The sequence below is a fragment of the Penicillium lagena genome, assembly GCF_028827675.1.
Source record: "Penicillium lagena strain IBT 129212 chromosome Unknown utg000001l_segment0_segment0, whole genome shotgun sequence".
In the NCBI taxonomy this organism is placed as follows: domain Eukaryota; kingdom Fungi; phylum Ascomycota; class Eurotiomycetes; order Eurotiales; family Aspergillaceae; genus Penicillium; species Penicillium lagena.
In genome coordinates this window covers 3,980,973-4,002,382 of record NW_026623222.1, presented here as the reverse complement: position 1 = coordinate 4,002,382, position 21,410 = coordinate 3,980,973, and the positions used below count along the sequence as shown (strand labels likewise).

General features: G+C 50.9%; 9 protein-coding genes across 9 annotated transcripts; 7 read left to right on the top strand and 2 right to left on the bottom strand.

The window, feature by feature from the left end:
• Positions 1-363: 363 nt before the first annotated feature.
• Positions 364-2,160, top strand: N7510_001755 (putative ab-hydrolase associated lipase; the record flags this gene model as incomplete). The annotated part of the gene is made up of 1 exon (XM_056973682.1): positions 364-2,160. One exon carries the CDS (start codon positions 364-366, stop codon positions 2,158-2,160), a length of 1,797 nt encoding a protein of 598 aa, XP_056838799.1.
• A 1,116-nt stretch (positions 2,161-3,276) lies between these two features.
• On the top strand, positions 3,277-6,447 carry N7510_001754 (ankyrin repeat domain-containing protein; the record flags this gene model as incomplete). Its single annotated transcript, XM_056973681.1, has 1 exon — positions 3,277-6,447. The coding sequence occupies one exon, from the start codon at positions 3,277-3,279 to the stop codon at positions 6,445-6,447; it is 3,171 nt and encodes a 1,056-aa protein (XP_056838798.1).
• Positions 6,448-6,942: 495 nt separating this feature from the next.
• Positions 6,943-7,770, top strand: N7510_001753 (sulfotransferase family protein; the record flags this gene model as incomplete). The annotated part of the gene is made up of 1 exon (XM_056973680.1): positions 6,943-7,770. One exon carries the CDS (start codon positions 6,943-6,945, stop codon positions 7,768-7,770), a length of 828 nt encoding a protein of 275 aa, XP_056838797.1.
• Positions 7,771-8,297: 527 nt separating this feature from the next.
• N7510_001752 (uncharacterized protein) lies at positions 8,298-8,970 on the top strand (the record flags this gene model as incomplete). Its single annotated transcript, XM_056973679.1, has 3 exons — positions 8,298-8,441; positions 8,505-8,722; positions 8,787-8,970. 3 exons carry the CDS (start codon positions 8,298-8,300, stop codon positions 8,968-8,970), a joined length of 546 nt encoding a protein of 181 aa, XP_056838796.1.
• Positions 8,971-10,067: 1,097 nt separating this feature from the next.
• On the top strand, positions 10,068-10,417 carry N7510_001751 (uncharacterized protein; the record flags this gene model as incomplete). The annotated part of the gene is made up of 2 exons (XM_056973678.1): positions 10,068-10,164; positions 10,275-10,417. The coding sequence occupies 2 exons, from the start codon at positions 10,068-10,070 to the stop codon at positions 10,415-10,417; spliced, it is 240 nt and encodes a 79-aa protein (XP_056838795.1).
• A 3,621-nt stretch (positions 10,418-14,038) lies between these two features.
• Positions 14,039-15,794, top strand: N7510_001750 (putative oxalate decarboxylase; the record flags this gene model as incomplete). Its single annotated transcript, XM_056973677.1, has 8 exons — positions 14,039-14,327; positions 14,382-14,471; positions 14,522-14,537; positions 14,588-14,759; positions 14,808-14,875; positions 14,929-15,049; positions 15,105-15,609; positions 15,661-15,794. 8 exons carry the CDS (start codon positions 14,039-14,041, stop codon positions 15,792-15,794), a joined length of 1,395 nt encoding a protein of 464 aa, XP_056838794.1.
• A 337-nt stretch (positions 15,795-16,131) lies between these two features.
• N7510_001749 (uncharacterized protein) lies at positions 16,132-16,890 on the bottom strand (the record flags this gene model as incomplete). The annotated part of the gene is made up of 1 exon (XM_056973676.1): positions 16,132-16,890. One exon carries the CDS (start codon positions 16,888-16,890, stop codon positions 16,132-16,134), a length of 759 nt encoding a protein of 252 aa, XP_056838793.1.
• Positions 16,891-17,525: 635 nt separating this feature from the next.
• On the top strand, positions 17,526-19,358 carry N7510_001748 (eukaryotic translation initiation factor 3 subunit D; the record flags this gene model as incomplete). Its single annotated transcript, XM_056973675.1, has 1 exon — positions 17,526-19,358. The coding sequence occupies one exon, from the start codon at positions 17,526-17,528 to the stop codon at positions 19,356-19,358; it is 1,833 nt and encodes a 610-aa protein (XP_056838792.1).
• A 556-nt stretch (positions 19,359-19,914) lies between these two features.
• flbB lies at positions 19,915-21,355 on the bottom strand (the record flags this gene model as incomplete). Its single annotated transcript, XM_056973674.1, has 3 exons — positions 19,915-21,004; positions 21,040-21,127; positions 21,184-21,355. The coding sequence occupies 3 exons, from the start codon at positions 21,353-21,355 to the stop codon at positions 19,915-19,917; spliced, it is 1,350 nt and encodes a 449-aa protein (XP_056838791.1).
• Positions 21,356-21,410: the final 55 nt, after the last annotated feature.

The following is a 21,410-nucleotide window of genomic DNA, read 5'->3' as shown; positions in this document are numbered from 1 at the left end:
GCTTTGCTTTATATTTATTGCTCAATTATCTGAGTTTATTCCTATCAATCTAACAATTGTTTCAGGTAAAGCGAGATATGTTCGCCGTTTCGAAGAGGACGACGAGTGCGTGTGCGGTGCGCCAAGATCGAGCCTATAAGGGCAGCTCTAATGAGCATCTCGAGCAGCTGCCGAGACGGTGGATATGATCATGTACCTGTCACGTGTCTGGTTCCTGAACACGTGACTCTCTTCTCGGCATGTGAAGGGGGAAACCCGGTTCCCGATCATTTGACTGCAAACATCCTGGCCTTTCGGACCTCATTCGAGCTCCAAGATGCAGCAGGGGTTTTCATCCCTTGCCCTTTCTCTGACCGTGCGACCATGTCGGTCACTGTTCCCTTCGACCCGCCCATCCCAGCTATTCCGCCGGACGCGGTGATCAAGACCAACGATGTATCCTCCACTACAGTTTGGAAGGACCGCAACCCGATAATTGAAAAGCAGGACGAGCCATTCAGACATCCGCTATTTCCAGCTTTGCCCTCATACGGTGCACCCACCGCGCTCAGCAGGCTGCGTGACTACACGCTCGTCGCCATTTCTTTTGTTCTGTCGCTCTCGTTCCTAACAGTGATTTTCGTTGGAGCCTTGGTCACAACCTTTATTACCGCACTTTCCGATATTTGGCATCGGATGCATAACCATCACCCGGATACAGAAAGGGCATTCTATGCAGAGGAACAAGCCCGAAGATCAGCAAGAGCCGAGGCAGATCGCAGATGGCATCTAAGCCAGCAAAAGAGTGATAGAGATGAGGAACTGGGCTCTGATGAGTGTCCTCCGCTGGAAGGCGGGAAGGACCCCATCGTTTGCGACGTCGCGTACTATGCGCGACGAGTCGGTTTGGATGTTGAGACCTTTCGAGTTCAGACAGAGGATGGCTTCATAATTACCCTGTGGCATGTGTACAATCCACAGGAATACACGGCCCTGTCGGAGGAAGACAGGCGTGAGCGTGGATCGGCCGTTTTTACACAACCCAGAGACGAATCATCCAGTCCCCAGTCCAATCGTCGATACCCCGTTCTTATGATTCATGGGCTGCTCCAGTGCGCCGGCGCATACTGCACCAATGACGAAGACAGTCTAGCGTTTTATCTCTGCAAGTCAGGGTATGATGTCTGGCTGGGCAACAACCGCTGTGGGCTTGAACCAGAACACACCTCTCTATCCCCCTCCGATCCTCGCATGTGGTCTTGGGATATCCGACATCTCGGCACTCTTGATCTTACCGCACTCACGTCACGCGTTCTATACGAAACTGGATTCGAGAAACTTGGACTTGTGTGCCATTCACAAGGCACCACTGAAACATTCGTGGCGCTAGCCAAGGAGCATCGCCCGGAACTTGGTGACCGCATCTCAGTATTTTGCGCGCTTGCACCAGCAGCCTATGCTGGTCCATTGGTTAGCAAACCATATTTCTGTTTTATGCGGATCCTTTCCCCAGGAATGTTCCGTGTCTTCTTTGGCATTCACTCTTTCATCCCGTTCATGATGACGGCGCGCCGCCTTCTTCCCCCAAAGGCCTATGGGGCTATCGCATACTGGGTATTTTCATTTCTCTTCGGCTGGTCCGACGCGCGTTGGGAACGTGATCTGCGCAACCGCATGTTCCAATTTGCTCCCGTATACGTGAGCGCTGAGTCCATGCGCTGGTGGCTAGGAAGTGAATGCTTCGCGAAGCATAAGTGCATTCTCTCCACACGCGAGGAAAGTCTCAGCGAGACGATGGAAGACCGGCAGCATCAACTCGCTGGAGAAACGGCCCGCGAGCATGGCGATGATCCCCAGGATGCATGTCTTGCTCGCCGAGGAGATACTGCTTGGTTTGGCCCACAGACTCCACCGTTTGCACTGTGGGTTGGCGGCTCGGATGCTTTGGTTGATGGTCATCGACTCTTGCGTCGTTTTTCAAGCGGAAGAGAACCCCATGTGCGTGTTGTCCACTCCAAGGTCATTGCTGAGTATGAGCATCTCGATGTCCTTTGGGCTATGGATGCGATTGAGCAGGTTGGGAAGGAGGTCAGGCAGATTATTTGGACGACCATGTCTGAGGATGCGCGAAAGGTTTGCCGTGCTCCTCGCGGTGTCAATATACACCTGCTTGATACATGACATATTTGGTTAATGAAGTTATGATATATATGCACATATTTCGCCCTAGATTTGGTGCCTGAATTTTGTGATATATTGTCTGCATGTACACAGATCTATGCACATGCTAGAAGTTTTTACCTTTAAGACTTTTGGATTCGCCTCACCCCAAACAGTCTGCGTCAGTGTAGTACAGTCTCCCCGATGCAATTGCAGGTATACCAGGCCGTCTATATGATCAATACTATTTTTGCTCTGGCACAAATGGGTAAAGTAGACTTAGCAGGATTCTTTAGGTGCTGCCTAGGGTGATCGTGATGTTCAAATCTTCCCAGCCGACCCCACTTTCTAGTGGGTGGTGGGATGTTTGTGTCCACAGTTGCCAAATCCTCTCTCCCTGATCATTCTTTCTACTATCCGCTCCCTCGTCTCTGCAGTAGACCCTATATTCCTTGTGACACCATGAGCTTTGGCTTCAGTGTCGGTGATTTCCTGGCGGTCTTAAGCCTAGCAAATGACTTGCGAGGTCGCTTTGCGCAAGCACCGAGAGAGTACAAAGCCATCACAGAAGAGTATGTGTTGAAATCTCGGGTCTTTGAGTTACATGTTCATGACTCATGGCAGGGTTGAGTCTCTTGTTTTTGCACTTAATCGCATCGACGGCCTTGATGAAAACGAGTTCGACGATCAACAGAAAAATGACATGAACCAAGTCATCCAGAGCTGTGACAACATTCTCCAGGATCTTAACTCTAGGCTATCAAAATTCCATGTTTTGGCGAATGACTCAACTCCGGACTGGAAAGGCCGAGTGCGCCAGGCGTGGAAAAGGACCCGATGGGACCAAGCAGAGATCAGCAATTTTCGATCTCGAATCATTTCGAATATTTCCCTGCTGAATCTCATTGTAGGCAATGCCAACCAGTATGTCATTTCTATCTAACCTTTCCCTTTCAGCTAGTCCAGTCAGACTTCTTTGTTTCTAATATACAATCATGGATGTTTAGGCAAGGAATCCAAATACTTAACCAAAGACAAGAGGATCATGAACGAGACAAGATCCTCTCTTGGCTGAGTCCAGTAAGCCCTTCATTACGGCAAAGCGAAGTATTCAATTCTCATCAGAAGGGGACTGGGATGTGGCTGCTGAAAACAGAGGACTTTCAGCGATGGATCGGCAGTCAAGAGCAGATTCTGTTCTGTCCTGGAATCCCGGGCTCTGGAAAGACAGTCCTATCATCCATCATCATTGATCATCTAGAGCAAATGTTCCCCGACCAAGAGGACGTTGTAATCGCATATCTCTTCTGCGATTATAGGCAACAACAAACACTTACTGAGCTCTACTCGGCTCTTCTGAGACAAGCCGTACAACGAAAACCTTCGATACCCGAGAGTGTCAAATCATTTTACCAAAAATACTCGACAAAATCAGCCAGTCCTTCAGAGGAAGCGATTCTCGATGAATTACGATCTATCTTCACTTCGTGCGCAAGAGCTTTTGTCGTGATCGATGCCCTTGACGAATGCCCAGTTTCTGATGGTAACGGTAGTAGTGTTCGCCATTCATTTCTTCGTGAGCTCGTGCGTTTGCAGAACGAAGCGGGTTTTAATCTTCTCGCGACTTCTCGACAGGACCAGGAAATCGCAGCTCATTTTGAGGGTGCTGCTTCCGTGGAGATACAGGCAAGCAGTGAAGACATCCAGTACTATGTAGACTTTCGTCTATCTGATCTTCCGTCTTTTGTCCGAAAAAGAGAGAAATTGCAACAGTCGATCAAGGACAGTATCACCGAAGCAGCCAAAGATATGTACGAATCTATCCGTCGTAGTAGTGGAAATGGAGAGCTTCTAATTTGCCTTAGGTTTCTTCTTGCTCGGCTTTATTTCAATCTTCTCTTGGATGAATCGAACGAAAAGGGGATTCGAAGAATGCTAGAACAGTTCCGCACTGGTTCTCAGTCCAACGCTTATGATCATGCCTATAGTGAGACCATGAGCAGAATCGAGCGTCAAGGGGCGAATGCTTCGGGCCTTGCAAAGAAAACCATCGGATGGATTATACACGCCAAAAGAAACCTAACTGTCGCCGAGCTTGAACACGCGCTGGCAATCGAGCTTGAGAGCTCCGAATTTGACGAGACCAATATTACCGACATCGAGCAATTGACTTCGTATTGCTGTGGTTTAGTTCTTGTCGACGAGCAAACGACCGAAGTGAAGCTTGTCCACTACACCACCCAAAATCACTTTGAAAGAGCCCTAAAGAGCTGGTTCCCCGAGATTCTTGACCATATCACGGACAGTTGTTTGACATACATGTCATACAACGTATTTGAGGATGATCGATTTGAAGACAAAGAAGAGGTTAAGAACATTCCAAACGAATACCCATTCTACAATTATTCATCTCTGAATTGGGGACATCATTTCCGTGAAGCGCCTGGGGACCGGTCGATCCTCCTAAATTTTATTCAGAGCAAAGCCAAATTAGCTGGATATGACCGCTGCGGTTTTGAGACTTCGAATTGGAAACCTGAGCCGAAAACGAGCGATATAAAGGCGGAACATATTGCTGCCTATTTTAACCTGGAGCAACTGATGCAAGAGCTTCTTGTGATAAACCCAGGCAATGTGAACATTCAAGACTCGAGGAAACAGACACCCTTGTTCCTGGCTGCAAGTCACGGGCATGAATCAATGGCCAAGTTGCTTCTGAATATGGGCGCCGAGGTTGATCTCCTAGACACGGATGGAAAATCACCATTGTATGCGGCTGCAAACCAAGGCTATGAGAGGATAGTCCAGTTACTCCTGGACAAGGGCGCCGACATTGAAATGAGAAACTCAAGCAGCGAGACTCCATTATACGTTGCCGCAGGCAATGGCCATGACATCGTGATCACGCTACTCCTGGATAGAGGCGCCAATGTCGACTCTAGGAACGATGGTGATAGGACTGCATTACATGCGGCTTCAATGGATGGTAGTGTGAAAAACGTCAAGGCGCTTCTAAGTAGGGGCGCCAACCCGTTAAGCAAGACCAAGGACGGTGAAGTCCCGTTACATGACGCATCATTGAACGGCCAGCTGGAAGTGGTCAAGCTATTCTTGGAGAAGGGTGTAAGCATTGACATAGCCAACAATCAAGGGGAAACGCCACTACTCAAGGTTGCGGATTATTTTCTCTATGCATTGGTTAACCAGGAAAATCACGATGCCACATTCAGGCTTCTCCTGAGCAAGGGTGCCAACACTGAAGCCAAGACTAAGGACGGAGAAACTGCGCTGCATCGGACTGCAGAAAAAGGATGGGAGACACTAACGAGGCTTTTATTGGACTATGGGGCCAACCTCGAAGCCAAAATCAGCGTCAGCATAACGCCATTACTCTTGGCTGTCAGTAAAGAGAGGGTAAATATTGTCCGAATGCTTCTAGATCGGGGAGCCAGCGTTGCTCCGATGAGTCGAAGCAGGCGAACGCCATTGCATTTCGCAGCCAAAACAGGCAATGAGGCTATAGTTACCATGCTCTTGGACAAGACGACCGAAGTCGATGTCTTTGATAAATCTGGCTACACTCCATTGTTTTGGTCTTCCTTGAAAGGGCATGGGACTGTGTCAAGGCTTCTCTTGAGCAGGGGTGCCAATCCCAACTCCCCAACCTCCGGGGCCCAACAATTACCTTCCACAGCCACCGAGGGCGGCCATAATGTGGCTTTAAGGGCGTTGCTTGAGCAAAATAGCAAACTCGATGAATTTAATGTGCATCAGCGAACTGCATTGCACATGGCGAGTGCTGGCGGAAACACGTCGATAGCAAAACTTTTGCTCTCGGCTGGAGCAAACCCAGATACCCAAGATCGATATGGACGAACACCACTGTTTAATGCTGTCTGCGGAGGTCGTTTTGACATGGTTCAACTGCTTCTCGGCGTACCCGGCGTTGACAAGTGCCGTCCCGACATCTGGGGGCTCACTCCTGCCCTCGAGGCCCAGAAGAGGGAACTACATGAGATCAACCAGCTCCTTCGTGGCGAAGGTGAAAGGGTGGAATCAGTCCTGGTACCAAGTGCGGAACCAGGTGCGGAGTCCTTATCCACGAAACAAACAGGCTCTCGATCTTGTGATCTTTGCCTAGGAGCCATTTCCGATAAAGAAGAGTACTATACGTGTGAGTATTTTGACATATGCCGATTCTGCCCCCCTGTGCAGACCAATAGCTGTCCAGTGTGTGGAAACCAGCTGGGGAAAGAGATCTACAAGTCTCCTACTATCCCGTGGCAGGAGCAATGCGTATGCATGTAACTGATTCAGGAAGCGGAAATACCGAAAGATCATTTGATGTAGCCTCGGCTTCGAGAATGTTGATACCAACTTTTTTCCGGTTCATATAGATAACACCGAGAACTTCTCATCGAGATACGCAGGCTGGGGATGTCTTTACCGCTAATTTCTGACATGCTCCAAACAAAAGTATAAAATAGGGTGATATTTGTGATACACCAATGTCCTTCAACAACTCCATATGGATATAAATAGCTAGCTTGCCAGGTACCTCAAACGTAACTTCAGTATAGGCTAGCAATAGAAAATATATCTATTGGGTACCTGTTGGGACATTCATCCGTCTGGCCACAGTTGGGGGCCAAACCACAAAATCAGGCGCACCGCTTCACGACGCGCCAACCCTAACTCAGCTTGGTGCCAAACCCGTGACATCAGCTGGGCTTACCTCTTCTTTTCTCTTCTCTAACCACCAGATATAGCACTCGTTCATCCTCTTAAGCTACTGCGATAACTATGGGCCAAAAAGCATCCGTCCCCCAACCAGGGGCGCGCCTTCAAGTAATCGGCGCCGGCCTGCCGCGTACTGGGACAGCATCATTCAGTGCTGCATTGGAGATCCTTTTAGATGGACCAGTCTACCATGGTGGAACACAAACAGCCATGGGTCCTCCTACCGAGATCAAATCCTGGATCCTGATTCTGCAATATTGGGTACACGGGAAGGAGGCAGACAGACCCACGATGATGAATCTCATGAGGCACCGACTTGACGGGTTCGTCGCTGTCACCGATGCTCCTTGCTCTCAGCTCTTCGAAGAATTGCTAGAAATGCACCCAGATGCCAAGATCATCTGCACAACCCGCGACCCAGACTCTTGGGGGCAATCTATATCCCAGATCCAGCATATATCGCTTCTATGGTTCCTACGCGGAGTTCTTCTTCCTTTGAAAGGCATGCGACATTTCGTGGATTATATTAGCGTGTTGGAGAAGCAGTGGTTCAAGCTATATGGGACCACGACTTTCGATCGCGCGACATATGAGAAGCACATTGCTTGGTTGAAAGAGGTGGTGCCCGAGGATCGCTTGGTGTTCTATAATGTCAAAGATGGATGGGAGCCGCTGTGTAAGGCACTTGGTAAGGAGGTGCCCAAGGGCAAGCCATTCCCTCAGATTAACGACGCGGCTGCAATCGATCAAACTGCTCGGTATCATATCCGGCGGGGGCTTACTCGATGGGCTGCGATTCTAGGTGTGGTTGGTATCGCTGTGGCTCTAGAGTGGCAGATGAGTACTCCATGGCATTTTCACCCCACGAGCTTGTTCGCGGGAAAGCGGTAAAACGGTTAGTTATTTCTGACGGCGCATTTCCTACAACCCAATAATGAGACCTCGTCCGGGGTTGGCATTGGCCAGTAGTACCAACAGGGCTGGTTGTTGGACGCCAAGTCTAGCTGCGCCACGTTGTATCGGACCCTTTCGCTCCCTTTAGCCATTCCTTTGAGACATTCTCCACCCGCCTTCCCCCAATGGACGGGTTTTCCCCTGGCAGTTTACAACCCATTTATTCACTGGGTGCGAAGGCCATTCTGTAAGCGAATTATTCTCCAGATTGCCTACCCCCCTTGGGACGGATGCATCTTTACCCTGCAGAAAAGTGGCGAGCTAAGGCGACTGGCTCCAACGCTTGATTTTCGATTTCCAAGTTGATGATCGGCAATTGGGTCACTTCCTGGCCCCCGCGTGGCAGCGCGCAAAACAAGGCTCCAATTTTTCTCTCGAACCGCGGAAACCCACGACCGTCAGACTCATACCACACACCCAACACCCCTTGCTGGATGGCCCTCGGAGCCTGATCGGACCACGAAATGTCGTCGAAGGCATACAAGTCGACGAGAGGGTGGATCTGTAGACTGGCTCTCCGGGTGCTGGCACTCCTGGGCTGCATCGCCGCCATCGTCTTCTCCGTCCTTGGGGGGCTCTCCGATAGTCAAACCATTGCTCTCGTCATTGTCAGTTGCCTAATCTACCGCTCGCAGCTCGGGTCGTAATTAGCTAATGCCGTCTGCTTACAGTTTGCCATTATTTCCGTCTGGAATCTGGTTGACTGCATCCTGCTCTGTGTGAGATGCATTCCAAAGCTCAGCGTCAATATTGTCCTCGATAGCGCGGCCGCCCTCACGCTGATTATCTGGGGATGTATTTTCTTTTGGCAAGGATGCGCCTTCACCGTCGAATATGAAATCCTGATGATTTCCGATCTAGTTCTGGGGGGCATCTGTGCATTCACTGCGTATGTGGTCGACTCTCCCCACTGTCGGGATGGTACTCGTTGCTGATCCAGCCTCCACGTTTAGCGTTACACACATCTTCCTCTTTGCCCTATCGACCAAGACCCATCGTGAAAACCGCCGAGAAAAGAAGCACAAAATTTGGATGGACCCGTACTCCCTCGCCGGACCAATTGAGTATGGGACGACGGAGGCGCTTGTTCCATCGGAGTATCGGGCAATAAATAGGAGCCCGGCGACATTTGGATGAGATATAATTCGCCCTTTTTGATCTGGAAACACGGAGTTGGGCCACTTTAGGGGAGTTATTTAGGAAAATATATACCATTCATTCTTGCCTCTGGCCGACAGATTAAATGATGCCTGAATTATGCCTGAGGTTAGCATCAGGCACCACTCAGGCACCCCTCAGGCATCCATGGATGCAACCCTAATTCCGCTCTTTCCTCTTCACTTTCTGCTCCTCGTCCTCCAGCCATTTCATTCCATTCCTCTCCTGTTTGTCACAATCACAGTCTCTCTGAATAACCTCACTCGCCCTGCTGTTCATCCCTTGATCTAATTGCCACCTAACGAGTGGAGCCGACTAACCCCGCAAGCCTACCCTCCCCCGGATTCCCACTGTGGGACCGGGCTAAGAACTCCGCTCCCCCACCCTGAAGACCATCATCTCTACTCCTTCTCTTGTCTCCTGTGTAGACCAACAAGTCACAGCATGTGCACCGTACCGGAAGTAATGAAGGAAGGAATCTATAGATCTCTATCATCCCTTGTACCCAGTCCCCCGATTCGCTTGATCGGATTATGCTTGATTCGGTTGCGTTTCGGGGCCAGGGGCCTCGACCTATCACACACAGGATGATCGTGTCGCATACGCAATCGTAATCTGGTCAGACACGCAGCCCCCTTTTCACACGGACTCCCTGGTCTGGTGGACAGGCCATTACGCCAGAGCGAGCCAATCAAAGAGGCAAGTCAGTAGGGAGAATGTGGGGATGGCTGGCCTTCCTGATTGCCAACATGAACGCTCGCCTGATCGAGTATTCCGTGCCCTTATTTCCACAGGAAACACGACTATGGTCGATGAGAGAGGGGCGCCGGTGATCCGCAGTGGGCAAATAGGAGTTCAATAGAGAGTGATTAGTGGTACCCGACTTAGTAACTATTGCCACTCACGCTGACTCCCCCGGACCATGACGAGCCATCAAACCCCGCATTCAGCAGGTCAGATGACTGCCCAGTATATAACCCTGGGTTTCTCTCTTTCTCCTCCTTTCACATCCACATCATCATCACCATCACCATTTAACCCGTTTCCATCTCCATCTCCACTCTACCATCATCAATATGTCTGCGCCGGTCGGTGCTATTCTCCACGAGCTTTCCGCTCTGCCTGCTCGCTCGAGGCAGGGTCTGAACAACCTGCGACAGCGGCTCTTCCAGGGTACGTGTGCCCAACTCCCCCCATCATCATCATCATCACCATCACCATCATCATCATCATTATCATCCCACCTCCCTCTATCCACCGCTAGTTTCTAACATCCTCGATAGACTCCAAACCAAAGAAGGAGGGCCAGTTCCTGCGCACATCTCTGAGCGCCCATCAGCCCGTTTGGCTGGCTGCCGCCGGCGGTGTCTACACCAGCATGTCAGCTGTCTACCTCACCCTGCGGTACCTCAAACGCGTCCGATAGACACTAGTCTATCATGAATGGCTCTCGATCTCTCTCCCTGGCACGAGAACCTCGCTGCCCTTCGCTTCATATACATAACCCCTTCTTGACATGGTACTGTCTATCATTCTATCACCACCTCTATCGAGACCATTCAACACCGATATCCCCGTTGATCGCCATAGATTAGATGGCGGAGGATCGGTGTTCCTGTCAGCGACAGGTTTTTATTTCTTTTGTTCAGTCTCAGATTTCTTATTGTCGCCATAGATTGGCATGACACAGACTGGAGTTTCCGGGGTGTGCTTTACATTCATTTTACTTCATATCGCAGTTTGTCACTACTGTCTGACAACGCACAATTCAATCGGAATGACATTACATGAATATGCTCCATCGTAGATGTGCGTAATCTGTTACTCGTCGTCGGGGTCATGATGATCAAATAGACTCTGCCGTGCGTCAAGACTCGTTCGTCGCTCCGGTAGGATCGGAATGAGATCATTTCGGGCTGTTTGGAGATATCTACCTGTAGACACGGAGATAATATGCTTCTGAGCATTCATGCAAGGCACAAAAGAAAATGGCCCTATCGAGAGTCACAATTCTAGCCAACCCATCCAGACAGCGTAGACCACTTATTGTCTGTATTTGACTTCTTGATGATCTCATGGATCCGGACGGATCCGGTGGAGCCGCCTTGGCATCCCCCGCCGTGTGTGATCAGTGGACCCGTGTCCACACCTTTATTTACTCTCTTATCTTTCTTGATTAGAATAATAGTGTCAGGATAATATCCCACTATGGTCACAATTATTCCTGAAGCCTCTCGAGGGCAGTTTTAAATAGCAAGGTTTCAAGCGAAGATTCAAATCATAACATACTGAAGCTTTTTGCACACAGTAGATTAGCACTCGGACATCAGATTATCCCGTTTCGTGCTTATCGTAAGAGATAACACCGGTAATTCTGTGAGATTATAGACCCTAATTATCAATTGACGATTGGTAAGTATCGCACTCAATCGCCATAGAGCTAAGTGGTGAGAATGTGGAGGATCGCACCGCTATAGTTGGGTTTCGACACCCACTGAGCCCAATTGCTTTAGTATAGGAATGTACATACATTTTATACACTGTAAAGAAATACCACTGTTGATTGGATACGGGCTCTCCTGCGTCTAAGGGGCCCAGTGCGAGAGCTCCTCTAGGGTTCTACCATCTTGGTTCTGTGATTCCTTTACTACATATACGACGGTCTGTGGCCGTAGCGTAATTGATAGTGACGACAATATACTAGTTCCCATTAGGGTTTGATGAGTAAAGATGCCGGTGCTGGTGAAAAATATCGAGCGGCAGTGGTTCTCCTTTGTTAGTAGTGCATGATCGTCTCTATGTACAAAATTCAGCAGTTTCACGGGAACGATGCGTACAGAAATTAGCAATTGGTAATCTCTTGTGTTTTCCGACTGAAGGATCCTGGTGAAAGAGTACTTCGAGGAGATCAGCAATAATGATGGGGATTCAAGGCAACAGACACGTAATGCTAGGATCCACTGTCTGGCACCGCGGGGGGACGAAATTTTGAGCTTACCCTCCACTCAATACCGGTGTCCTGGATCAGTTGTGAATACACTGGCAGTGGAGGGCATTGCACTGACATTAACTCCGTACGAAAAGCGAAGTTCGTTCCTAGGGAAATTTGGTTGCATCACGACTTGTTTAGAAGAAGAATGTCTTGTGGGGGACATAAGAAGGGACCCACCGCCAGATAATCCTCTCTTGGGAAAGAGCCCGGCAAATTCTTCGGCGACAACCAAGTCGTATCTATATTAATCGAAATATGCATAAAACCAGCCTAGGATCATGATACTTCGAAGTAGGTCTATGCTTTGGTATCCAAGCGCAGACGACTCCATATTAACCATACATGATGAGACGGCAAGATGAAATGCACTATTTATTGATAGCAGGAGTACCTCTTTCCATATCCACTTTAGCATGATCCTAGTGGAGGTGCTAATGCGTCATCGTGGGCTATGTTCGACAATTCCAATTTATGGCAATTACAATCTGCTAATTTAATCTCACTGAACTCTCATGGCTACGCTTTCTTAATCACCTCTACTTGGATATTATTGTTTCTAAAGTTTCTGAATATCACGTTCTGATGGCACATTGCCCCCTCGCGGTCGCGCGGGGAAGTGCTTTCAAATCTTACCAGTCCCCGTCCATGCTACTATAATAAGCTACAAATCATAACAACCGCCGACCCACCCCTCACCTTCTTCGCGAATCCTGTCTTCCCGCGACAATAATGAACCCTGCTAGTCTTATGTGACTAGCGGATCGCTCTGATTCGTCTCTCTGTACCTCCACAGTGCGGGACAGAAGAACAAGGAATCCCATGAATTAAATTCCTTTTGTCACTGCAGATCTCGTCCAAGCACCCATTGCTAGACTGACCGAATGGGTAAAGTATTTTACCCATATGCAAAGCGGGTCACATCTCTACCGCCATAGGCTTTAACCGAAGAGCTATATTTGAAAATTCTCCTCATGCGGAGAACGACGTTGACGAAAGGTGGGGAGGTGATAGTTGAGGACCACCACGCAGGTTCCACTACTCGGCACCCCGGATGTTTCCCCTCTGGCCAGCTATTGCTTGCTTCTTGCTTCTTGAGTGGCTCATGTGGGCCCCGCTTTGCTTCTAAAGCTTGGCTCCGACGTTCTAGGGCCGTCACCCTCTTCCTTTTATTGGAATATGCACCCCTTGTGTTCTTTCTTTGTGCTCTTGTGACGGCTTCGATCGCATCTTACTTCTCGCTTGCCTGGGTAAATACTTTGTCACTCGGAACTGTTCTGTATGACAGCCCCGATAGGGCATGGAATGCATTTGCACTCTGGGCACATGAGATCGCGGATCTTGCTTATTCAAGCAATTCTTATTTGATCGTAACGCCCATGCCCCTCACCCCATAAGAGTCCACCTCGTCATTGGGGGGCTAAGAGAGAAGTAAGCACAGCCCTCGTCAAGATCGGCAGGATAACTCGTTTCGCTTCTTCCTCTTGGTGTTGTTAGTCGTTTAGGGACCCTCTCACGAAGTACATACTTGACTTATCTGCATCAGTGGGGTCCACTCCAAGGGGCAACACAGTTTCTACTTGCCGCCGGAACAGGATGATTTTCATCTTATATGTAGGAGCTAAATCTACGGTAAGCATGTACAAGACTTTCCCTGTAACCTTCGGGCGGGGAATCCTCTCAAAATAGCATTTCCTCTACCCCCCATACATCACCTCTCGGTTACGGTTTTTCCGTCTCCCCTCACTCCGGAAGTCCGGCAGGTGCACAAACGAGTCGGTGTGTTTGCTGTATGGCAGAGACTGCTCTGCACTACATCATCATGGCTTGGCTTATGAGGGGAATAGTCATTTCTGCCGGGATGTTCTCCAAGAAGTGGATGCAGCGTGAGGGGATGCAATGGTGCAAAGGTAACTGTAGTTGTCCAGATACTCTGATGATTCTTGTAAATGAGATTTGTGTCCATATAAAGGCTGCTCCTACGCCAGCGCGCCAGCCAAACCTGAATTGGCTCATCTCTTGTCCATTTGGCCAAATTGACTTCCTTTTTCTGCCAAAATGAAGCTCCAAGCTCTTCCTCATATCTTTTCTTTGCTTCCTGTCTTCCTTCCTCTTGCCAATGGAGCTCCCGCTCGTAGGGATAGCAATCCTGGTTTAAGAGGCTCTGAGTCTTTGGTTGGGTACTCGCCATCCGAAGTGGTTCCCGACAAAGCTCAGCCTAGTATTCAGTACAAGCTATTGCCAGGACAAAAGGAAGATGCCGACATTGGATCCTATCTGAACTTCGTGGATGCCGACAACCCCCAACCGATTCGTGGCTCAGGTGGCGGTGATGATCCAGGCCCCAGTAGGTCTCTAGAATCATTGACTCGTCAATGATAATGCTTATTTGTTCTTTTAGGGAATTATTACTACGACCGGATTAACAGTGACAAGCTCGCCCCTCCGGGAACTGACTCAGGTCAGACAATCAATGCCCAATGGCCTCTCGGTGAGTTTACGCCGCAACTAGGAAGATCTTTATATCTAACAGTTGCATAGGACTTAGCCATAACCGGTAAATAGGCAATCACTCAACCTCTAGTCTCTACTGATAGTTTTGTTTAGGTTAGGACTGAAAGGCGCCGGCTGGGCCCGCCAGGAAAACACGGGGGTAATGCCAGCTGCAGTAGCAATGGCTGGTGTTGATATGAGACTTGAGCCCGCTGGCTACCGTGAGCTCCACTGGCACGTCGCCGCGGAATGGTCTCTCATCTTGAATGGTTCCTGTCGCATTCAGGTATGTAGTTCTCAACAGACCATGTGATACATATATTGACATATCTAGGCGGTCAATGAGAATGGAGAGACTTTCGTCGACGACTTGACCGCAGGCGACGTGTGGTTCTTCCCACCGTGAGTTTCCCTCGTCCCATCCAAATTTTGTTTACTAAGTTTTTTTTTTCTAGTGGCATCCCCCACTCTATTCAAGCCCTTGATGATGGCGTCGAGTTCTTGCTTGTCTTTGACGACGGTTCTTTCAATGAAGACAATACCTTCCTTGCCACGGAGGTCTTTATGCATCAACCGGTAGGATCCTCAACAAACACTATATGCTCTGCATGTATCCTAATCCTTTCTGCAGAAAGAGGTCCTCGCCAAAAACCTCGGTGTTCCCATCGCGGCATTCGATGACCTCCCCGATGATGAGCTATACATCTTCAAAGGCACCCCTGCTCCAAAGGACATCGAGGAGCAGAACGTGACTACAGCCGCTGGACTTGTTCCGCTCTCGCAGAGCTACTCCTATCACTTCTCAGAGCAGCCAGCCCACGAGGTTGCTGGTGGCTCTGTCAAGATCGTCGATCCGGTTACCTTCCCCCTTGCGAGTAACTTCTCTGCTGCCGTCGTGACCGTTCACCCGGGTGGCATGCGCGAGATTCACTGGCATCCGAGTAGCGATGAGTGGACTTTCTTCATCAAAGGCCAAGGCCGTGCTACTCTCTTTACTGCACCGGACACAGCGACCACTTTTGACTACCGAGCCGGTGATATTGGCTATTTCCCGCAGTCGAATAGCCACTACATTGAGAACACAGGCGATGAAGATCTTATGTTCTTGGAAGTACTCCAAGCTCCTCAGTTCACTGGTATGTCACTCTCTTGAAATTTTGCTGTTTCTCACTACTGACCACTTAAAGATATGGCTCTTGGCCAATGGATTGCTTCAACGCCGAAGCAGATAGTTGCTGATACGCTAAACTTGAGTGAGGAGACTCTCAGCAAGCTCAAAACGGCGAAACAGTATGTTGTTGCGGGAACCACTGATAATTAGGTGGAAAGCATGGTTCTTTCTAATATGTTCGGGATATCACTCGTTACTCAGTCATGCACCGTATTGTCTATTCAAATAAATAACTTCAATGATTCCTTTCCATTTGTTATGTCAATTGTAAGGAAAATGTGATCGTGAAACGCTATGTACAAGGTCAAAACTGCTAGTCAATACAACTTTGCTGTGAGCAGGGAAGTGACTGTCGGTTCACACTTTATATGGTGGTGGCAATTCCTCAGAATCATCAGATACAGCATCATCACTATCGAGATTGTCGTCGGATTCTGCATAGTAGGAAGGAGGACTATCTCTTGGGAGTTGAGATTTGGAATCCAATTCAGGAAGAACAGGTACAGGGCCATGAACCTGTAGCAGAAATCAGTATCAATCTCATTCTCAAGGTTTCCCAAATGCAGCTCACCTGTGACTCTCCACTGTCCTTGCTTATAGCAATAACCTCCCGGTTCCCAATCCGACCCACAAGGTTCCCTTTCTTCCAAACCCCATACTTCAGAATCATCCCCTTAAAGTTCGTCCCAGAGATAATACAATCAGTCACATCGCAGTCACGTAGAGTAGCCTTGCGAAGCCTACTATTGGAGACGGCTGTTCCAACCAGCGTGCTCCGCCTGAGATCACTCGCTTCCCGCGCAGCAGACTTTTTCAGGGTTGTGCGCCACACATAGCTCTGATCCTGGATCACGCTATCCGTGGCATCATTACTGTTAAAGCTGTCCAGATCGTGCAGTTGTGAGTTGCGCGCAGTAGAGCGGTGCGAGCGCACGTTGCTGAGGACGCAGCCTTTGAATGTGCACCGCTTGACCCAGGCGTTGCTGACGGTGCAGTCATGCAGCTCGCTGCGGATAATGGCGTTGCCATCTGCGGACCTGGGGGTAATATTATCCGTCATGGAGGCATCTTGCATTACCACTCCCTTTAAGGTCGAGCGGTGGATGGAGCTGGACGATGCCGACAGGCCTTGGAAGCTGCTCTCCTTCACCGTGGACCTGGTGATTGTTGGGTTTGAATCCCATTGCGCTGGTGTAACAGTAGTATTGACTACCTCGCTCCATCGGGCGTTTGGAACTGTCGACATAGTGGACTCTGTTGTGCGCGGTGATGAACTTGAAGTTCAGCGCTGCTCTGGGGATCCGCAAACTATAGTCGTGGGCTCGGCCCCACCGATACGAGCGACATCCAAAAGCTGCTGCCTAAGTGGCTTCAAATATTGTTGGTACAGTACCAAGAAAATAAACCACAGCGTGTAATTTACGTTCTATCTCATGGATCTAAGAAAAGTGACGCAAGGTCAGGTTGCCATATTGTTCAGCCGGGGCCGCTGTTCAGAGAAGTAAACTTCATACTGGGAATAATAGCACCTAGTCGGTAGCACAAATTCGACGCAAGCGTATTAAAATTCTTCATATGAATTGGAAATGGCAGTCCGGTCACTGTGATTTACTGTCACTTCTCAGGATATACCGGTAAGAGTTGCTCTGTCGTTGCTACATCGTCTCGTCGAAGAACAAAGGGAAATCAACACCGCCACATTATGTGTGGCGGTGCAACAAAGAACCCACACCAGCCACAGCCACTCGCGACACAAAAATTGCCCGCCGCAGAAATCCACAGTCACCATCCGTCTGGGGTTTTCTGATCAACCAAGCGCCCCCCTTTTTCGGTCTCATTTCATAGTCAGTGCAAGAGTCACTGAACTACACTCTACACGCAATGGCACCGATTTCTATTGCCGACCTGGTGGCTGCCCTCCCCTCGGAGGACACCTGGGGCCCCGCCACCTCCGGCGACAACATGCTCGAGGGCGTGCCCTACGCACCCTTCTCCAAGGGCGACAAGCTCGGCCGCATGGCCGACTGGACCTCCGAGTCCAAGGACCGTGAGAGGCAAGGTCGCCAGCCATACAACCGGAACTTCAGAGGTATGCTCCTTTTGTTTCCAGATTTGTCTTTTGCAAAATTGTTCCAGGCACTAATCCCAAAAAAAGACCAGCAGGTGTATGGCGCCGGCTCATCCAGCCTGTTCACCATCCAGGCCGAGGACGAGTCTTCTTTCTCCGTCGTCGACAACGCCCGCTCGTCGGCCAAGCGCACCTTCGGCCGCGGCGGCGGCACCGTCTTCCGTGGCCGTGGTCAACGCGGTGGTCCGGGCCAGCGCGGCGGACGTGGTGGCTTCCAGCGTGCTGGACCTGGCGGCCGGGGACAGGGTGACCGCTTCTACGACAACCGGGGTGGACGCGGCGGCCGTGGCGGACGCCGCTTCGGATGGAGGGACTGGGACAAGCCGCAGCGGACTCGTGAGGCGTCGGTCAACGTTCGGCCAGACTGGACTATGCTGGAGGAGGTGGACTTTGCGCGTCTGTCGAAGCTGAACCTCGAGGCACCCGAGGGCGAGGATCTGGACTCCTATGGTTTCCTTTACTACTATGACCGGTCGTTCGACAAGCCGCCCGTCAAGAACGCTGAGCGCAGACTGACCGCGCTTGACCGCGCTGCGTACAATGTTACCACCTCGCAGGATCCCGTCATCCACGAGCTGGCCGAGAAGAACGAGGCGACTGTCTTCGCTACCGCCGACATCCTCTCGATGCTCATGTGCGCTACGCGCAGTGTGTACTCGTGGGACATTGTCATCACGCACCAGGACAACAAGATCTTCTTCGACAAGCGGGATGGCGCGTCGCTGGATCTGGTGACTGTCAATGAGAATGCGATCGACGCCCCGCTCGAGATGTCCGAGGCCTCCGCCGGCAACAAGCCGGAGCAGATCAACACGCCCGGCGCGCTGGCCATGGAAGCCACCTTCATCAACCACAACTTTGCGCTGCAGACGGTGTCCGAGCAGCCGTCGGCCAAGGTGGAGTTCGCCCAGCCGAACCCCTTCTACAACGAGGCCGAGGAGACCGAGCCCCTCGCCTCGAAGGGGTACAAGTACCGCCGCTTCGACATGTCGCTGGAGCGCGACGAGGAGCCCGTGCAGATCATCGTCCGTACGGAGGTCGACGCCGTGATGAAGAACCCCACCGGCGGTGCGGACCAGCACCTGATCATCAAGGCGCTGAACGAGTTCGACCCCAAGGCGCAGGGCTCCGGCAGCGCGCTGGACTGGCGCACCAAGCTGGTGTCGCAGCGCGGCGCCGTCATCGCCACCGAGATGAAGAACAACAGCACCAAGCTGGCCCGTTGGACCACGCAGGCCATCCTGGCCAAGGCCGACGGCATGAAGCTCGGCTTTGTCTCGCGCGCGAACCCGCGCTCGGCGGCGGGCCACGTCATCCTGGGTGTTGTCGGCTACAAGCCGCGCGAGTTCGCCAGCCAGATGAACCTCAGCCTGACCAATGGCTGGGGTATTGTGCGCACGATCGTCGACCGCATCCGCACCCTCGACACCGACGAGCCGGCTGACAAGGTCAAGAAGTACGTCCTGATCAAGGACCCCAACAAGTCTGTGCTGCGTCTGTACAGCGTCCCTGCCACCACCTTCGAGGAGGATGATGAGGCCGAGGTGGATGAGACCGAGGAAAAGAGCGAGGAGGCGGAGGAGTAGACTTTTCTTATACTTTGATTTTGTTTTCTGCCTTGACTGTGCATATGTGAAAAGTTCGTTAAGAGTCATGAATGAATATCCATTACGTATTCTCAACCTTCCCTCTTCTATTCCAACTACAAGGACGGTGAAAAATGGAAGGTTCACATATGTGACAGAAAATACTGTGTCATTGGCAACCAGCAAGATCGAAGACCACAGAAAAAAGAAAAGTCCAACACGAAGCCCAGTCTCAAGGGCAGCCTGGGCTTTTCAGCTTATATACACCTGGCTCATCAGGAAAAAGACAGAAGAACACAGCTGACAATGGAAGATAGAAGGGGGAAACGACAGGCTTGATGGTCCTCCACATAGGACATAAAAACACAGACGTAAAAACGAATAAACATAAGGCACAGCAGCTCCAACTTCACTCCAGTATACTCACACAGAGAGACACAAGACACTTAATAACAATTTCAGCAATTTCTTTTTGCCAGACATCAGATCATAATCGTTTTCATTGCGTACACAGCTCTCGCCGGGAGAGGATGGGTTGATAAGGGTGTGCTCCAGCTCAGGCATACATGGAGTCGTCGTGAGCACCCGTCATCCCCACGTCAACCTTGGTGCCTAACACACTGCTCAGGCAATCCATGAGCTCGAAGTCCTCGACGACAGCGCCGAAACCGTAGCAGCGGACTTTGGTATTGAGGGTCTCGATGATGATCTTGACATCCTCGCGACCCAGGGTGGAGTACAGCTCGTGGTTCTTGAGGCATTGCAGGGCCATGATCGGGGTGATCTGGCCATCTGTAACGAGCTGGCGACTGAGGTTGAGAAGGGTGCTGAGATTTGCGAGTGGGAGGTCGTAGGTCTTGTGTGGGTACGGGGTTTCCGCGGTGGTGTTGGCAATGTAGCTCGGTGGAGGGCAGGTGGCCATCAGGGCGTGGCCTGAAAACGGCATGTCTTCGTCGTCGGCTTCGGTGATAGACCGTCGGCACAGATAGTCGGTGTGTTCGCGGCAGGGACCTTCCAGTCTGTGTACATTTAAAAGGGTCAGCCACCAATTCAACGCTTGGGATAAAAGAACATACGTCAGGATAAAGTCAACCTGCAGCTGCGGGTCAGTCTCGAAGACGCCGCGAAGAGCAGAAACGGGAGGCTCCGGGCACGCCGATGCCGAGAGATCCAGGCCCACAGACTGTTCACCGGGACTGGTCTGATACACCTGCTGCTGCGGCGCATATGGCATGCCCGGCGAAACATCAATACGCTCGACGCCGCCATTGGCACGAGGGCTCAGACCAGTAGAGATCGTCGTGGGCGGAGTTGCATTTTGATGGCTACCGTTTTGCGTGATACCGGCAGTATGCGAGCCGGTGGTGCTCGCAGTAACGGGACTAGACTGGTATCCAGCCATGGGCGGGCGCTCCGCTCGGCGACGCTCGAACTCGGCTTCGTATTGGATTCCGTGGGCGCTGAGGATCTCCTTCAAAATCTCATTTTCCTCGCGCATCGTCTGCGCCAAGGTCTTGTGTTGCTGGAGTGCGGCGGTGACATCGGCAATCTCGTTTGTATAGGCTTCTCGTAGTCGCGACACCTCGGTCTCCAATGCACGCATGTACTGTTCCTTCCGCTCGCGGTGGGTCCTGCCACGGTCAGATCTGCACAGACGGTTGAACAAGGGTATTGTGATTACCTCTGTGCCTGACGGTTGAGTTCTTGACGCCGCGTCACGGCGGGCTTGCTGTCGGGCTTGGGGCCTCGCCGTTTGGGGGCCGCGCCATCTGGCTAAGGTCAATCCTCATCGATCGCAACCCGATCTCACCGGGCCATCACCCACCTCGAGTAACCTTCTTGGGGCCTTGAAACAACTTGAACAGATCCGATCCGAATCCGCCTCTCGAGGGGGTAGCTGGTTCTTCTATATTGGATTGCGCCATACCGTTCCTCCCGTTGAGGGGGAGCAGCATGGGCGAGCCGTTAGCATCTGTATGTTCCTGGTAGTCTTCCATCCGGTCTCAAGCAGTGCTTTGCCAATGGCCAGAGTCTCGGACCCAACGTGATCGC